The sequence below is a fragment of the Camelina sativa genome, chromosome 20, assembly GCF_030686135.1.
Source record: "Camelina sativa cultivar CO46 ecotype springtype chromosome 20, ASM3068613v1".
Lineage (NCBI taxonomy): Eukaryota > Viridiplantae > Streptophyta > Magnoliopsida > Brassicales > Brassicaceae > Camelina > Camelina sativa.
This window is the reverse complement of record NC_141899.1, coordinates 13,801,163-13,815,372: the sequence shown is the minus strand read 5'-3', so window position 1 is coordinate 13,815,372 and position 14,210 is coordinate 13,801,163. Positions and strand designations below refer to the sequence as shown.

At 38.1% G+C, this 14,210-nt stretch overlaps 3 protein-coding genes across 4 annotated transcripts; 2 read left to right on the top strand and 1 right to left on the bottom strand.

Annotated features, from left to right (window-relative positions):
- Positions 1 to 1,032: 1,032 nt before the first annotated feature.
- On the top strand, positions 1,033 to 4,665 carry LOC104770794 (squalene epoxidase 5-like). Of its 2 annotated transcripts, none has more exons than XM_087506567.1 (8): positions 1,033 to 1,388; positions 1,617 to 1,728; positions 2,022 to 2,199; positions 2,852 to 3,020; positions 3,162 to 3,379; positions 3,550 to 3,828; positions 3,957 to 4,235; positions 4,362 to 4,665. In XM_087506567.1, the coding sequence occupies exons 1-5, from the start codon at positions 1,185 to 1,187 to the stop codon at positions 3,234 to 3,236; spliced, it is 738 nt and encodes a 245-aa protein (XP_087362693.1). In that variant the 5' UTR covers positions 1,033 to 1,184; the 3' UTR covers positions 3,237 to 3,379; positions 3,550 to 3,828; positions 3,957 to 4,235; positions 4,362 to 4,665. The 2 variants fall into 2 exon arrangements, with proteins under 2 accessions (XP_087362693.1, XP_087362694.1); XM_087506568.1 differs by having other exon boundaries at positions 1,185 to 1,388; positions 3,113 to 3,379.
- On the top strand, positions 1,185 to 4,665 carry LOC147918833 (squalene epoxidase 5-like). The gene is made up of 8 exons (XM_087506566.1): positions 1,185 to 1,388; positions 1,617 to 1,728; positions 2,022 to 2,199; positions 2,852 to 3,020; positions 3,162 to 3,379; positions 3,550 to 3,828; positions 3,957 to 4,235; positions 4,362 to 4,665. Exons 5-8 carry the CDS (start codon positions 3,239 to 3,241, stop codon positions 4,473 to 4,475), a joined length of 813 nt encoding a protein of 270 aa, XP_087362692.1. The 5' UTR covers positions 1,185 to 1,388; positions 1,617 to 1,728; positions 2,022 to 2,199; positions 2,852 to 3,020; positions 3,162 to 3,238; the 3' UTR covers positions 4,476 to 4,665.
- A 6,314-nt stretch (positions 4,666 to 10,979) lies between these two features.
- LOC147918832 (uncharacterized) lies at positions 10,980 to 12,788 on the bottom strand. The gene is made up of 3 exons (XM_087503729.1): positions 12,034 to 12,788; positions 11,084 to 11,758; positions 10,980 to 11,040 (listed from the first exon to the last, which is right to left on the bottom strand). The coding sequence occupies exons 1-3, from the start codon at positions 12,786 to 12,788 to the stop codon at positions 10,980 to 10,982; spliced, it is 1,491 nt and encodes a 496-aa protein (XP_087359855.1).
- Between the last annotated feature and the right edge of the window lie 1,422 nt (positions 12,789 to 14,210).

Genomic DNA, 14,210 nt, shown 5'->3' with positions numbered 1-14,210 from the left:
CTTCGGTGAGCAGTGAGGGTTCGGAGTTTCTCTTTGAAGAGCTTCAGTGGTCGAGTTTGGGTTTCTTCTTCAGATCTTACCTCTCTCATTCCAGCCACGGTGGTGCTTTGCAGTAAGGTGTGGTGTCGTTTGGTCTTAGTCCGGCTAAGAAGCGCGACAACAAGGCGGAAGCGATGTGGCCAATTTGGATTTGTACCGTGAGATGAAGATATGCTAATTTGTGCTCCAATCTCTTATCTTTAGGAGATTAACATTCTGGTTATTGTGTGGTTAGTTCGGAGAAGCCTCTATTCTTGCTGGTTTTGCTTCGCAATTCTTGGTCGGGTCAGTCGGATGTTTTGTCCGTTTTAGGTTTAGGACCGGAACAATGAAAGCTAGAGAAACCAGCTTTTCTGATGCTGCGCCTCTGGGTGTTGATGCTATTGGGACAAGTTCTACATGCCGATCATGAGGTTCTAATAGTTTGGAATTGCTATGTTCTTAAGTATAGGTTTGATCTTCTCTGAGTTAGTAGTTGTTTTCGTGTCATAGAGTCAATTTAGGTGGTTTAAGAGATGATTTTACACTGAGTCGTGGTGTGTTATCTATCTTGTTATGGTTAAAAAATGTAATATTTCTCGGTTAGATAGCGTTGGATCTGCCTAGTGATTCAGGTAATACTAGATCGGCCCATTGCATTTGGTCCAAGTCTATGGAGGTGAATGTTATATACTTTTGATAGGTTGTATTGTTTTGGATAACGAAAAGTTGATGTTGAGCAATATATATATATCTTTTAAACGATTGCTTTCTTTGCTTCGGTTGTGGACCGACAATATCTATTATCAAAAACATTAACTGCCACGTATAACGTTACTATTTTAATATTAATTCTTCAATTTCAAAAGATGTCAATAATATAGGTGGTTCCTTCAATTCGCTTACTCTACATACTGTACAAAATCATTAATTAGAGTGGTCAGGCCTTATGTTTGTATCTGAAACGTGAATATCTTTTGTTCATGTCGACGTCGACACAGCTCAGAAATAATTAAGAGAGTTACGTGGACAGGCAAAAAATTCAATTTATTGCTTTCGAAAAAAAAAAAAGATTTGATAATCTGCCATTTGTGTGATGCCACGTCCAAACTGACATATCTTTGCATTAGTATAATCTAAACCATATTGAGAACTAGCTCATAGATATGGATATGGCCTTTACGCACGTTTGTTTATGGACGCTACTCGCCTTCGCTCTGACGTGGACGGTGTTCTACGTTACCAACAGGAAGAACAAGGTGACGGAGTTGGCTGATGCGGCAGCAGAGGAGAGAAGAGACGGTGCTGCCGACGTCATTATCGTCGGGGCTGGTGTCGGCGGCTCGGCTCTCGCATATGTTCTTGCTAAGGTATCTCTAAAGTGGCTGTTCGAGTTCTGCGACCAAGTATTAAATTTATATCGCTCTTTTAGTAACTATTTTCATATACTACTGTTTGCGCAGGAATGATAGGATAAAAGTTTAGAACTATACACACTATAAAAGATTGCTTTTATATTTGCATAATAAAATTAAGTTGCACTATTTTTATTTTATTTGCATAATACAATCTTATGCTAATTTTTCCGTTACATAAAGGATGGGCGTCGGGTACATGTGATAGAGAGAGACATGAGAGAACCTGAGAGAATGATGGGTGAGTTTATGCAGCCTGGAGGACGTCTCATGCTTTCTAAGCTTGGGCTTCAAGGTCTGTCTCTATTTTACATTCATAAACACATTCACATATTTCTTTCTTGTTTTTTTTTTTAAATAGAGAATCTAAAACCAAATTCATACTAGTCTTCGAAACTTTTGAGAAACCATATATTATTGTTATTTAAGGTGTCCATGATTTTAATTGTAGTATAACTCGTACTATGGAGAATTCATTAACTACTGGATTTACATAAAGTGGTCTATATTATCGTTTATTAAAGAATATGAATCTAAAAGACATTTTGTATTTTAGTTTCATGACCAAACTTGTGTGCTTGTATATAGATTGTCTAGATGGTATAGATGCCCAAAAAGCCACGGGCCTGGCAGTTTATAAGGATGGAAAAGAAGCAATCGCATCTTTTCCGGTGGACAACAATTTTCCTTATGATCCTTCTGCTCGATCGTTTCACAATGGACGATTCGTCCAAAGACTGCGGCAAAAGGCTTCTTCTCTTCCTAAGTACGTATTTGTATCTCCCTGTTCACCAAATTGTATATATGTTAAAAGTCTTACATGAAAAAATGTTGAGATAATTCATAGAATATATATATAAGAAACATGAACCATAGTATTCCATGGAAAATCAGGACTGATATATACTATATATATAGTATTAGAATCAGGTTGAAATAAGATTTTTTGTGGAAGTGGCCTAATCTACTATACACAAGATATAACCTTCTAATTCATAGCTAATTAATTTGATACTAATGAACTTTTTTGATTACAGATCTTATAAGAATCGAACTGAGTTATAAGCGTTTTTATGTCAAGCGTTTTTATAAGGGGAAAAAACATTATACCTAATTAACGTTTTTATGTCAAGGTGGGTTAGACAAATGAAATGATTGATATATTTATACTGATTTTTAATTATAAATAAATAAATATGGAAAACTAAATATACTAAAAATATATCAACATCACTCTTATTATATATATTAACAAAAAAATAGAAAACGATAACACGAAACGAATTTCATATTAATGCTTATGTGATTTCCTGTCAATAATTAAGGGTAGATCCTCCAAACAGCGGGAACGGTGAGGTGTGATTTTGTTTACACCTACTAAACCTGACAATAGCAATGATTTTGTTTATAATTGGCAGTGTGAGGCTGGAAGAAGGAACGGTGAGGTCTTTAATAGAAGAAAAAGGAGTGATCAAAGGAGTTGCATACAAGAATAAAGCAGGCGAAGAAACAACAGCCTTGGCACCTCTCACTGTCGTATGTGACGGTTGCTATTCAAACCTTCGTCGGTCTCTTAACGATAACAATGTGAGTATATATAACTATATATGGTCATCAAAACTGAAACAACTTCAGTCTTTACGTATAAATGTTAATGACGTTTAACTGATGTTACTCAGGTTGATTTAGTTTAGTTAACAAGTCTCAATGTGTAATAACTTCATATAGGCGGCGGTTCTGTCTTACCAAGTTGGTTACATCTCAAAAATTGCCGGCTTGATGATCCCGAAAACCTTCACTTGATAATGTCTAAACCTTCCTCTACCATGTTGTACCAAATAAGCAGCACTGATGTCCGTTGTGGTTTTGAGCTATTCCCCGACAATTTTCCTTCTATTTCAAAAGGTGAAATGGCTACCTTTGCAAAGAACAATCTTGCTCCTCAGGTACGCATTGGAATGTTTAATAAAAAAAGGAACTAAACATATACTAGTAATTAAGTTGGTCTTACTGGTACACAAATAAGTCATACATATAAATATTCTAACATTTATAAATGGTCCATAGCTGTATGCACAATATATTAGTAACACCCCTATCTACTATATTTGTAAAGGTACCACCAAAACTTCGCAAAATATTTTTGAAAGGTTTAGATGAGGGAGAACATATAAAAGTGGTTCCAGCGAAGTGCATGTCAGCTACTTTAAGCAAGAAAAAAGGAGTGATTGTGTTGGGAGATGCATTCAACATGCGTCATCCATCAGTCGCGGCTGGAATGATGGTTTTATTGTCTGATATTCTCATTCTACGTGGTCTTCTCCAGCCACTAAGCAACCTTGCTGATGTAACCAAAGTCTCAAAAGTCATTAAGTCCTTTTATAGTATTCGCAAGGTGAGCCTACGTCACATACTAATTAATCATCGAAGGCTAAATACGAACGTTCACTTTTATTTTCTTAACAAGTTAACGGCTAGCTTTAAATAATTAAAAAACAAAAAACATGTTTTTGTATGGTGAAGCCAATGTCAGCGACGGTGAACATATTAGGAAATGCATTTTCTCAATCGCTTATTGCATCAACGGACGTAGCAAGAGAGGCAATGAGACAGGGTTGTTATGATTACCTCTGTAGTGGCGGTTTTCGGACGTCAGGCATGATGGCTCTACTTGGCGGCATGAACCCTCGTCCGCTCTCTCTCATCTATCATCTTTGCGCTATCACTCTACATTCCATTGGTCATCTTCTCTCTCCATTTCCTTATCCCCTTCGAATTTGGCATAGCCTCAGGCTTTTTGGTGTAAGTCATTATATCTATACTACGTATAAAATTATTTCAATAGAATTTTTAAACGTTTTTTGTGGTTTACTAATTATAATTTGACATTGATCTTTTTTTAATTGTATGTTTTATGTGAAACATTAGTTGTCTTTGAAAATGTTGGTTCCTCATCTCAAGGCTGAGGGAGTTAGCCCAATCTTATTTCCAGCAAACGCAGCCGCATATCGCAAAAGCTATATGGCAACCACCGCTCTTTAAATCTGATGCTCGAAAGTCTAAACCACAATCCGTAATATATATATGGAGCACGTTTGTGATTGTTAATTTGTTGAAATTTTATTGCAGTGTTTACAATTATTAGTTTTTTTTTTGTTTTTAACATCTAAAACACTTTATTGATATGAATCAGAGTATACAAGATTATCAATGAAATTACAAATACAACCAATGGTTTGTGTAACAAAAATGCGATAAAGAATATACTTAATCGTCATCGTCATTTTTGACAATCTAATGTGACTTTCTTGCTTAGCAATCATCTTTTTTATTTTGATAAAATACCGGTAATGTATTCGAAAATCATAGGTAGTGATCCATCTGTTAGGTTGTATAGCCTTCAGATTGATCGAAACTCTCTTGTACAAAGAGATATCATTGATCTTAGTTGTACTTAAAATCCATTTTTGTTGATATGGTATAAATCCCTGTTCTAAAAATCGGCCGATTTGCCCGATTACACGGCGTGGAATCGCTAGCCTGTGACCACCCACCGCGATTATACCCAAAACGGGAAAAAAAAAGTTTCGATTTTGAATTGATTTTCCAGATGATATTATGTGTAGAGATTTAGTATTTTTATGTCATTTCTAATTAAAATAATGATCAAATTGGTAGAAATTAAGTTAAAAAAACGTTGGCGGCTTAGCGATTAGGGTTTTACAGTGTTTAAGTTGTGTGTGGAGAAGATGACAGTTAAATTATCATTTTACCTTTTGTTAATAAAAATCACAAAAATGCACGAAACACACTAGTAGAGGATCGAGCCCGTAACAACACCACTTCTTAAGGCACCTGAAACCAGCTGAGCTATCATAGATTTTTGTAATATCACGGTAAAATATTTATATATCTATAATTATTTGATATTTTATTATTTGTTATATATATAATAATAATAAAAACCCTTAAACTAGTTCCAGATTAATTTCCGATTTAAATCCGATTTTCCGATTAATCGCTAGGCCTTCCTTCACCGCCCGACTTACGCCTAGTGATTTTTAAAACAGGGGCATAAACCATCTTCTGATTTTTCCTATAGTTGTGGCCTCCAAATCTTCCTTAACATATTGCTTGCATGGTGGTTTCCGCGTCGGTCGACGATTACCTATTTGTTTTAATTTCTCAGTACGCCAACGGTAAATTATATTGATGCCCGAGAACAATCACATAACTAACTTCAAATGTTAGTTTGAACAAATTCATGGCCATGGAGAAATCGTCGGGACATGGAGAAACAGCGGTTGATATGAAACCGCCGATAACCAGATTTGCATTCCAACAATAACAGGAACCAACATAAAAGGAGAGTGGTGGTTGACAACAGTGAAGCCAACGGCACAACATAACCGCATGGGAAGTGGTCTGACAGAGAAGCAGTGAGGGAAATCAATGACAGAGATGGTGGCCTGGGAAACATTGTGATGTAAACCGAATTGCCTCCGTCCTCCGTCTTCAATCTTCGTCTCTCTTGAAACAAAAACGACACAGATTGTGTCTGTCTATTTGGGGTAAAACTGAATAATTATCTAGATTAGTAAGTAGAAGAGTACAACCGACGTTGGAGCCGACGCCGGTCGATCGGAGAAGACACAGAAGAAACGGTTTTATTTGATCGCTAAAACAATCACCTCAGAGAGAAACGGTTTTTTGTGATTATTATTAGTTTATGAATGTCTTCCGGTTGTTTGAAAATAATTGGTATGAGTTAACTCATCTAACCCACACATTTTATGAGTTAGTTTAGTAATTAACCTCTTTATTTGGATCAATCTAGTTTTTTCCCTTTAAATTTTTATCCTATTTTAATTTGCATTTAATTTTTTTCTTGTCATCACAAATTTTATTAATATCCAAGAAATTCACGTATAAGAAACGTAAAAATCCACAAAAGAACAGGAAACCAAGACAAATCAAATTAAACTTTCCTCCCAAACTAGAGTATGAAGCCAAGAAGGCTCTCCAAGTGCTAAGTAGGAGTTAAAGTGTCCATCTCGATTAACACAACTCGCTTAGCTCTTGCAACCTTGTTTGTGGAACTAGGCACCACTTTAACATCATAAGATTCATACTTTCCCAGCAAACTTTAGGGATTAGTTTTTTTAATAAAAAATTAGTTCAATTTTGTGGTATTTTTTTTTAAAAAAAATATATTTTAGTGGTATTTTAAAAAAAGAAAAAAAAACTAAAAGTGGTATTTTTTGAAAAACTCATTTTAGTGATATTTATGAGAATTTTCTTATTCTTTAGATCGAGTAGACAGACCCTATTGTAATTCCAAATTATCTACGTATATATCTCATTGTTTATTTACATTTGTGTTCCCTTCATTTTTACATATAATATATGTTGTCTTAAGATTTTTTTTTTATACTTGAGATTACTTTTTATTTAATGAGATTGTATTTTTTTACTAATTCTATAAAAATAGATTAGCAACGGAAGGTATTGGTGTATGGGCTGACAGTTTATATTGAACTTTGTTTATGTCAGTTATTATAAATCATAATATTGTTGTAAATCCTAAGAGCTGGTGTTATATAAATCATTGTATCATCGATTAAGAAAGACAACACAATATACAATCTTATTCCACAATACTCCTCCTCGCGTTGGAGTGTGAAGATCCTGAGCGCGCAACTTGGATATTAGATAGAAAAACTGATCACGACCGTGAGCCCCTGTAAAAATATATGTGAGCTGCTCTGTCGTCCAAACATGTTGTGTAGAGATAATGCCATCACGAACCGCATAAAAATAATTTTCAATATGCTTAGTCCGCTCACGAAAAATAGGATTAGTGGCAATATAAATAGCAGCTTTACTATCACAATATAAGTGAGCTGGCGCAGCTTGCTCGATGCATAATTCTTGTAACAAATTACAAAGCCATTTGATTTCTTTAAGAGCATAAGACATTTCTCGATACTGAGAAGAGTGAGAAACAGTCTTTTGTTTCTTAATTTTCCATGAAATAGGCAAACCACCAAGCAATACAACGTAGGCACTAAGCAAACGACGAGTAACCGGACAAGAACTCTAGTCCGAATCATAACACACCTCAAGCGTCAACTCCAGAGACAAATTAACAAAATGCCCTGACCTGGCGAGCCTTTTAATTAAAGTACCACACGCAACGCTGCAACCATATGAACTTCCCGTGGAGTGTGCATAAACTGAACCAAAACATTGACCGAGTAACTCAGCTCTAGCCGTGTATGAAGCAAATATAACAAGCGACCAACAAGACGATGGTATGATTTGAGATCCTGAAGAAGAGGACCATCATCGGAAGCAAGATTATGATTTTGATCTGATGGAATGAAGGCAGGTCAAGCTCCAAGATTCCCACTATCAGCAATAAGATCAAAGAATACTTATGTTGCAAGAGAAAAATACCATCTTCGCACCAAGATGATGTTGTGTTTATCTTATGCTTGTAATAAGGACATGTAGTCCTATATTCGAAGCCATCTGTTCGTTTGCATGATTGTGTCCTTTATAATGATAATTACACACTACCGTCGTGACACGCTCTTCCCGACTCTGTCACAGTCATCAACACCGGTCCAAGGTACTTCTCTGTTTCCTTTAACAGATTATGTTTTTGATGAAAATTTTTCTCCTAGTCATCTTGTCTTTCTAGCGGCTATCACTGCTAATGTTGAACCTAAACATTTTAAAGAAGCTGTTAAGATAAAGGAGTGAAATAATGTGATGACTAAGGAGGTTGATGCTTTAGAAATTTATAAAACTGGAGAGTTGGTTGATTTGCCTCCTAATAAAGTGGCCATTTGGTTGCCAATGGATTTATAAGACGAAGTATAATGCTCATGGTATTGTGGAACTTTACAAAGCTCGACTTATTTCTCTTGGTAATAATCAGGTCGAGGGGGAGGATTACAAGGAGACGTTTTCTCCTGTTGTTTGGATGACTATTGTTTGTACGCTGCTTCGTCATGTTCGCTGCTTAGATGGATGTTCATAATGCTTTTGATGAGGGACACTATAACAAGAGAGATGGAGCGGTGTTTGGACGGAGAAGATGCAAGCTGAGCAAAGGTGGAGCGTTGCTCTGTTTTGGTGTGAGAAAAACAGAGTAACACGAGAGAGAAGACGACGGTGAAGATAAGACGCGGAGAAGAAAAGAGATAGAGTTGGGATCTCTTCCAGGAATTGATCTCAACAAGGGTGGTGCAAGTCCTCATTGCAGGGCTCTAAGACAAGCTCTTTTGGGTAATTAAGACTACCTCTTTTTGGTTTTTTTTTCTTTTATCAATATCAAAAGCAAGTTTTCCTACAATAGAGTCCACGATCTCTATTTATAGAGATGTAGATTAACATAAACGAAACCTAAGAGAATATTATTCTTCCATAAAGAAATAGAAAACTAACATAAAGCCTAATTGGAAAATAAGTAAACTCCAAAGCCGACACCACCATAACTTGTTGGGCAAGTAACTCAACACCGAAGCCCAACAAAAGTGTAAAATATGATGCATCAGGTCCCACTGGGTATGAGAATATTCGACTACGAATCTGAAGGCTCATTATCACCATGAAATGGAGAAAGATGTTTGACATTAAAAATGTCTGACGTCCGCATGTCCGGTGGAAGCTTCACCTTATAGGCATTAGCATTAATGCGTTGTAACACTTCAACAGGTCTGATCTTCCTAGACTTCAGCTTGTTATACTCCCGTGTTGGAAAAAGATCCTTAGTGAGGACAATCCAAACTAAATCACCTGGCTGAAACTCCAATGCTTGATGCTTAACATCCGCAGCCGCCTTATACATCAATGACACATGTTCCAAATTTTCTTTAGCTTTAAGGTGAACATCCTACAATTTCATCAACAAAATCAACAGCTTGGCCATGTAGACGAGAGCGATCTGGAAATGTTGTTAAATCCAATGAGCAACAAGGAACAATTCCATAAACCACACGAAATGGTGAATAGCCAAGACTTCTGTTTAATGCATGATTGCGAGCAAACTCAGCTTGGCACAACTTGGCACAACTTGGCATCCAAACTTTTGATATTATTACCCACTAAACAACGTAAAAGATCTCCAAGGGCTTGGTTAGTCACTTCGGTTTGACCGTCAGACTAAGGATGGTAAGCGGTGCTCATGTTTAAACTTGTTCGGAGTAGTTTTCACAAAGAGCGCCAAAAATGGCTCAAGAAACGAGTATCACAATCATAAACAATGGACAAAGGCAACCCGTGAAGGCGATAGATTTCCCAAAATAATAAAGTCGCCACACTAAGTGCATCAGTCTTCTTCTTGCAAGGAATAAAATGAGCCATTTTAGAAAAACGATCCACCACCACAAATATAGAATCGTTACCTTAGTGTGTTCACGGGAACCCCAAAACAAAATCCATACTATGATCAGTCCAAGGCTGTGTTGGAATGGGCAATGGAAGATATAACCCAACATTAGATGATTTACATTTTCCTTGTTGACATACACGACAACGTTCTACAAAACGTTCCACATCCCAACGTAAAGAAGGCCAAAAGTAAGAGGCTAACACTAAATGCAACGTACGATCCCGTCCAAAATGTCCCTCATTGTGTAAGGCTTGGATAATTTGAAGCTGTAAACTACAAACAGGAACACAAAGGCGCAAACCTTTGAAGAGGAACCCATCATGAACTACGTAGTCAGCGTATAGCCCCTGTTCTGTGGTGAGGAAAATCTTAGAAAAAAATGGATCTGTGGAATACAATTCCGCAAACGAAGCAAATCCTGGAACAGAAGTGTGAACAATCATGAGAAGGGAGTGTTGTCGGCTCAATGCGTCTGCTATACGATTTGTCGCACCGGATTGATGTCGAATCGAAAATGTAAATTGTTGGAGCAAAGCAATCCATGAAGCATGACGAGACGACACCATTGCTCTACTTTTTAAGTGGCGCAAGGCATCATGGTCAGTGAAGAGGAAAAAGTCAAGGTGGACTAAGTAATGACGCCAATGCTTGACAGCTTGCACAATGGCATAAAATTCAACATCATAAGTGATATAATGAACACGAACTCCAGATAACTTCTTACTATAATAAGCGATGGGCTTCCCTTGCTGGCTTAAAACTACGCTAATGCCTACTTTCGATGCATCACAATGAAGTTCAAAAGTCAATGAAAAATCCGGAATAACCAAAATCAGAGCAGAGGTGAGTTTAGTCTTGATCAGCTGGAACGCTTCGGTTGCTGCGGGAGTCCAGTCAAACTTGACTTTCTTCATACGATCAGTAATGGGAGCCATGATTGTACTGAAATTATGCACAAAACGTCGATAAAAAAATGCTAACCCGTGAAAGCTACGCACCTCCGTGATAGTGCGTGGAATAGGCCAGGAGCAGACCGCCTCTATTTTAGCCGGATCAACTGCTACCCCATGATTAGAGACCACATATCCCAAAAATAAGACCTCTGAAGTTCCAAACTCACACTTATGTTTAGCAGCAAATAATTTCTACTTGCGTAATACTTGAAGAACCTCACGAAGATGAACCACATGATCAGCAACGGAAGAGCTAAAAATGAGAATGTCGTCAAAGTAGACAACCACAAACTTGCCAATAAAAGGTCGAAGATCCTGATTCATCATACGCATAAATGTGCTTGGAGCCTTCACGTGTTTTAAGTGTCGTCTTCCATTCATCTCCCGGTTGAATACGAATTTTATGATACCCACTCTTCAAATCAATTTTGGTAAAAATCAAAGCTTTCCCAATTTGATCCAACAAACCATCCAAGCGTGGAATAGGAAACCGATACCGTATAGTGATCTTGTTGATAGCTCGACTATCAACACACATTCGCCATGTTCTACCTTTCTTTGGAATAAGTAAGGCGATAACAGCACACGAGCTAAGGCTCTCTCGGATATGACCTTTAGTGAGAAGGTCTTCCACTTGTCTTTGCAGTTCCTCATGTTCTTGTGGACTCATTCTGTAATGAGGTCTATTAGGCAGCTTTGCACCTAGAACAAGATCAATACGGTGCTGAATATCCCGTAACGGTGGCAGTCCAGTGGGGAGTTCACCCGGAAAAACGTCAACAAACTCAGCCAACAACGACTCAAAAATTAGAGAATGCAAAGAAGGCAACGATGCCAATGACGGGTTGGTAACAAATAAAGCCCATGCGGTGCAAAATTCTTCCTCAAAAGTAGCCAAAGAACAAAGTGAGGACTGTCTGTGCTTGATAGAAGTAGAAGACGTCTTACTCGAACTAGAGCAAGAGGGACCACTGGACCAGGTAGCGATGGAGTGAGTAACGGTTCTCAAAAAGGAAGCAATAAAATCTTATAGGCCTCCCAGATGAAGGCATATGTGTTATTAACACCATCATGCGTAATTTTGCGGTCGTATTCCCATGGTCTCCTAAGAATCAAGTGGCTAACATCAATTGGAGCAACATCAAAGTAAAATCGATCCTTATATAAAGGACCAATCGAGAACGGGACCAGTGCTCTTTCTGTTACTCGCATGTCTACGCCGTCTCACATCCATAACAAAGAGTACGGTGTTGGGTGAACCTCTACAGGCAGACAAAGCTTGGTAACTGCATATTCAGAAATAATATTGCGACAACAACCAAAATCAATGATGAAGGTGCAAATACGATCTTTAATCATACATGTAGAACGAAAAATATTCGTCTGTAGCCAATGCTCCTCACGCTGTTGTGGTGTAAGCCAAACATGGCGAGAAACCAATGCCATGCCATGATCGCCATGCGTTCGCTGAAAAAGATTGTCGGACTCCAAGTCGTCTCCGTCCGAAGAGGCATATTCTTCATCATTTTGAGCATCAACATCCTCTATGAGTCCACGTTTCTTCTGGTTGGGACAAGCGGTTTGACGAGGACCTCTTTCACCACAAGCATAGCACCTTAACACATTCAATCTAGGTGGAGGACACTTCAAGGTTGGATCGTCATCAAAATTTTTGCCATCTGAAGTAGCTCTAACGAGGTCAGTTTTTTCATGAGGAGAGGTGCTTATGGACGATGGTGTTGAGTCCATAAAATGGCTTTGCGACGATGTCGAGACAAAAGAAGAGGAACGAAGTTGCTGTTCAAAAGACGCAGCACGCCAATGTGCTTTAGAAACGGTAGTAGGGTCGAACTGAGCTATTGCATTCTTGATTTGAGGACGTAGCCCACCAATAAACCATGAGACAAGTTGGGTTGGAGTGTCGTATATGGACGTAGCCCACCAATAAACCGTGAGACAACTTTGTTGCAACGAGAGGCACTCTGCGGTCCTCAGGAACATCTTTGAACTCTAAGATTTCTTCAACAACAACAATCCAATCTAACAGAAAGTCACCACGAAGGCCACCATGGAATTCTTGGATGTCAACGCGAAAACTACCTTCCCAACGTGTGTCCTGGATTTGTTGGTCTTAACGGCAATAATGAACGAGGTCACCTTGTTGATGGTCTATGTTGACCAAAACATTACAAGCATCGTTGTCACCGGCTTGTTGTTGATGTGGTCGTGGAGTTGTTTGATTTGCTGTCAAAACATCACACAAGTTTTGAATGGAAGTAGCAATTAAAGTCTGGAAATTCTCCTGCATCGTGAGTAAGGCTTTGGATAATTCATCCCAGTTTTGAATCGAAGCTTGGTCCTCTGGTTTTGGAGCCATCGTGAAAGATGAAAAAATAACACCAGGATCGGTATATATCTGATACCAGATGATGAGGGGCGGAAGCTATAACAAGAGAGACAGAGCGGTGTTTTGGCGGAGAAAATGCAAGCTGAGCAAAGGTGGAGCGTTGCTCTGTTTTGGTGTGAGAAAAACAGAGTAACACGAGAGAGAAGACGACGGTGAAGATAAGACGTGGAGAAGAAAAGAGATAGAGTTGGGATCTCTTCCAGGAATTGATCTCAACAAAGGTGGTGCAAGTCCTCCTTGCAGGACTCTAAAACAAGAGCTTTTGGGTAGTTAAGACTACCTCTTTTTGGTTTTTTTTTTTTTATCAATATCAAAAGCAAGTTTTCCTACAATGGAGTCAACGATATCTATTTATAGAGATATAGATTAACATAAACAGAACCTAAAAGAATATTCTTCTCCCATAAAGAAATAGAAAACTAACATAAAGCCTAATTGGAAAATAAGTAAACACCAGAGCCGACACCACCGTAACTTGTTGGGCAAGTAACTCAACACCGAAGCCTAACAAGAGTGTAAAATATGCTGCATCAGCTTTTCTCCATGGTGGTCTTGATGAGGAGGTTTACATGAAGCTTCCTCCCGGGTTTCGTCATTGTCATCCATGCAAGGTTTGGCGTCTTTGCAAGTCATTGTATGGCTTGAAACAGGCTACTCGGTGTTGGTTTAAAAAGTTCTATCATTCTCTTTTTCATTTTGGTTTTTTCCAGTCCTATGATGATTATTCTCTTTTCTCCTATGTCCGGAACAACATTGAGCTGCATGTGTTTATCTCGGTTGATGATCTCATCATTTGTGGTAATGATGGGTATATGCTTAAGAAGTTTAAAGATTATTTAAGTCGATGTTTCTCTATGAGAGATTGGGGAAAGACTCGATTAAGCCCTTCGATGCTTGTTCTCTCTGCTTGAAGCCTTTTATCGATCTGATGTGTTGTCATCAGGATCATGTATTTTGTAGAGATACATCCTTGCTCATAAAAAATATATCCAAAGGAGGGTTGCTCCACATACAAA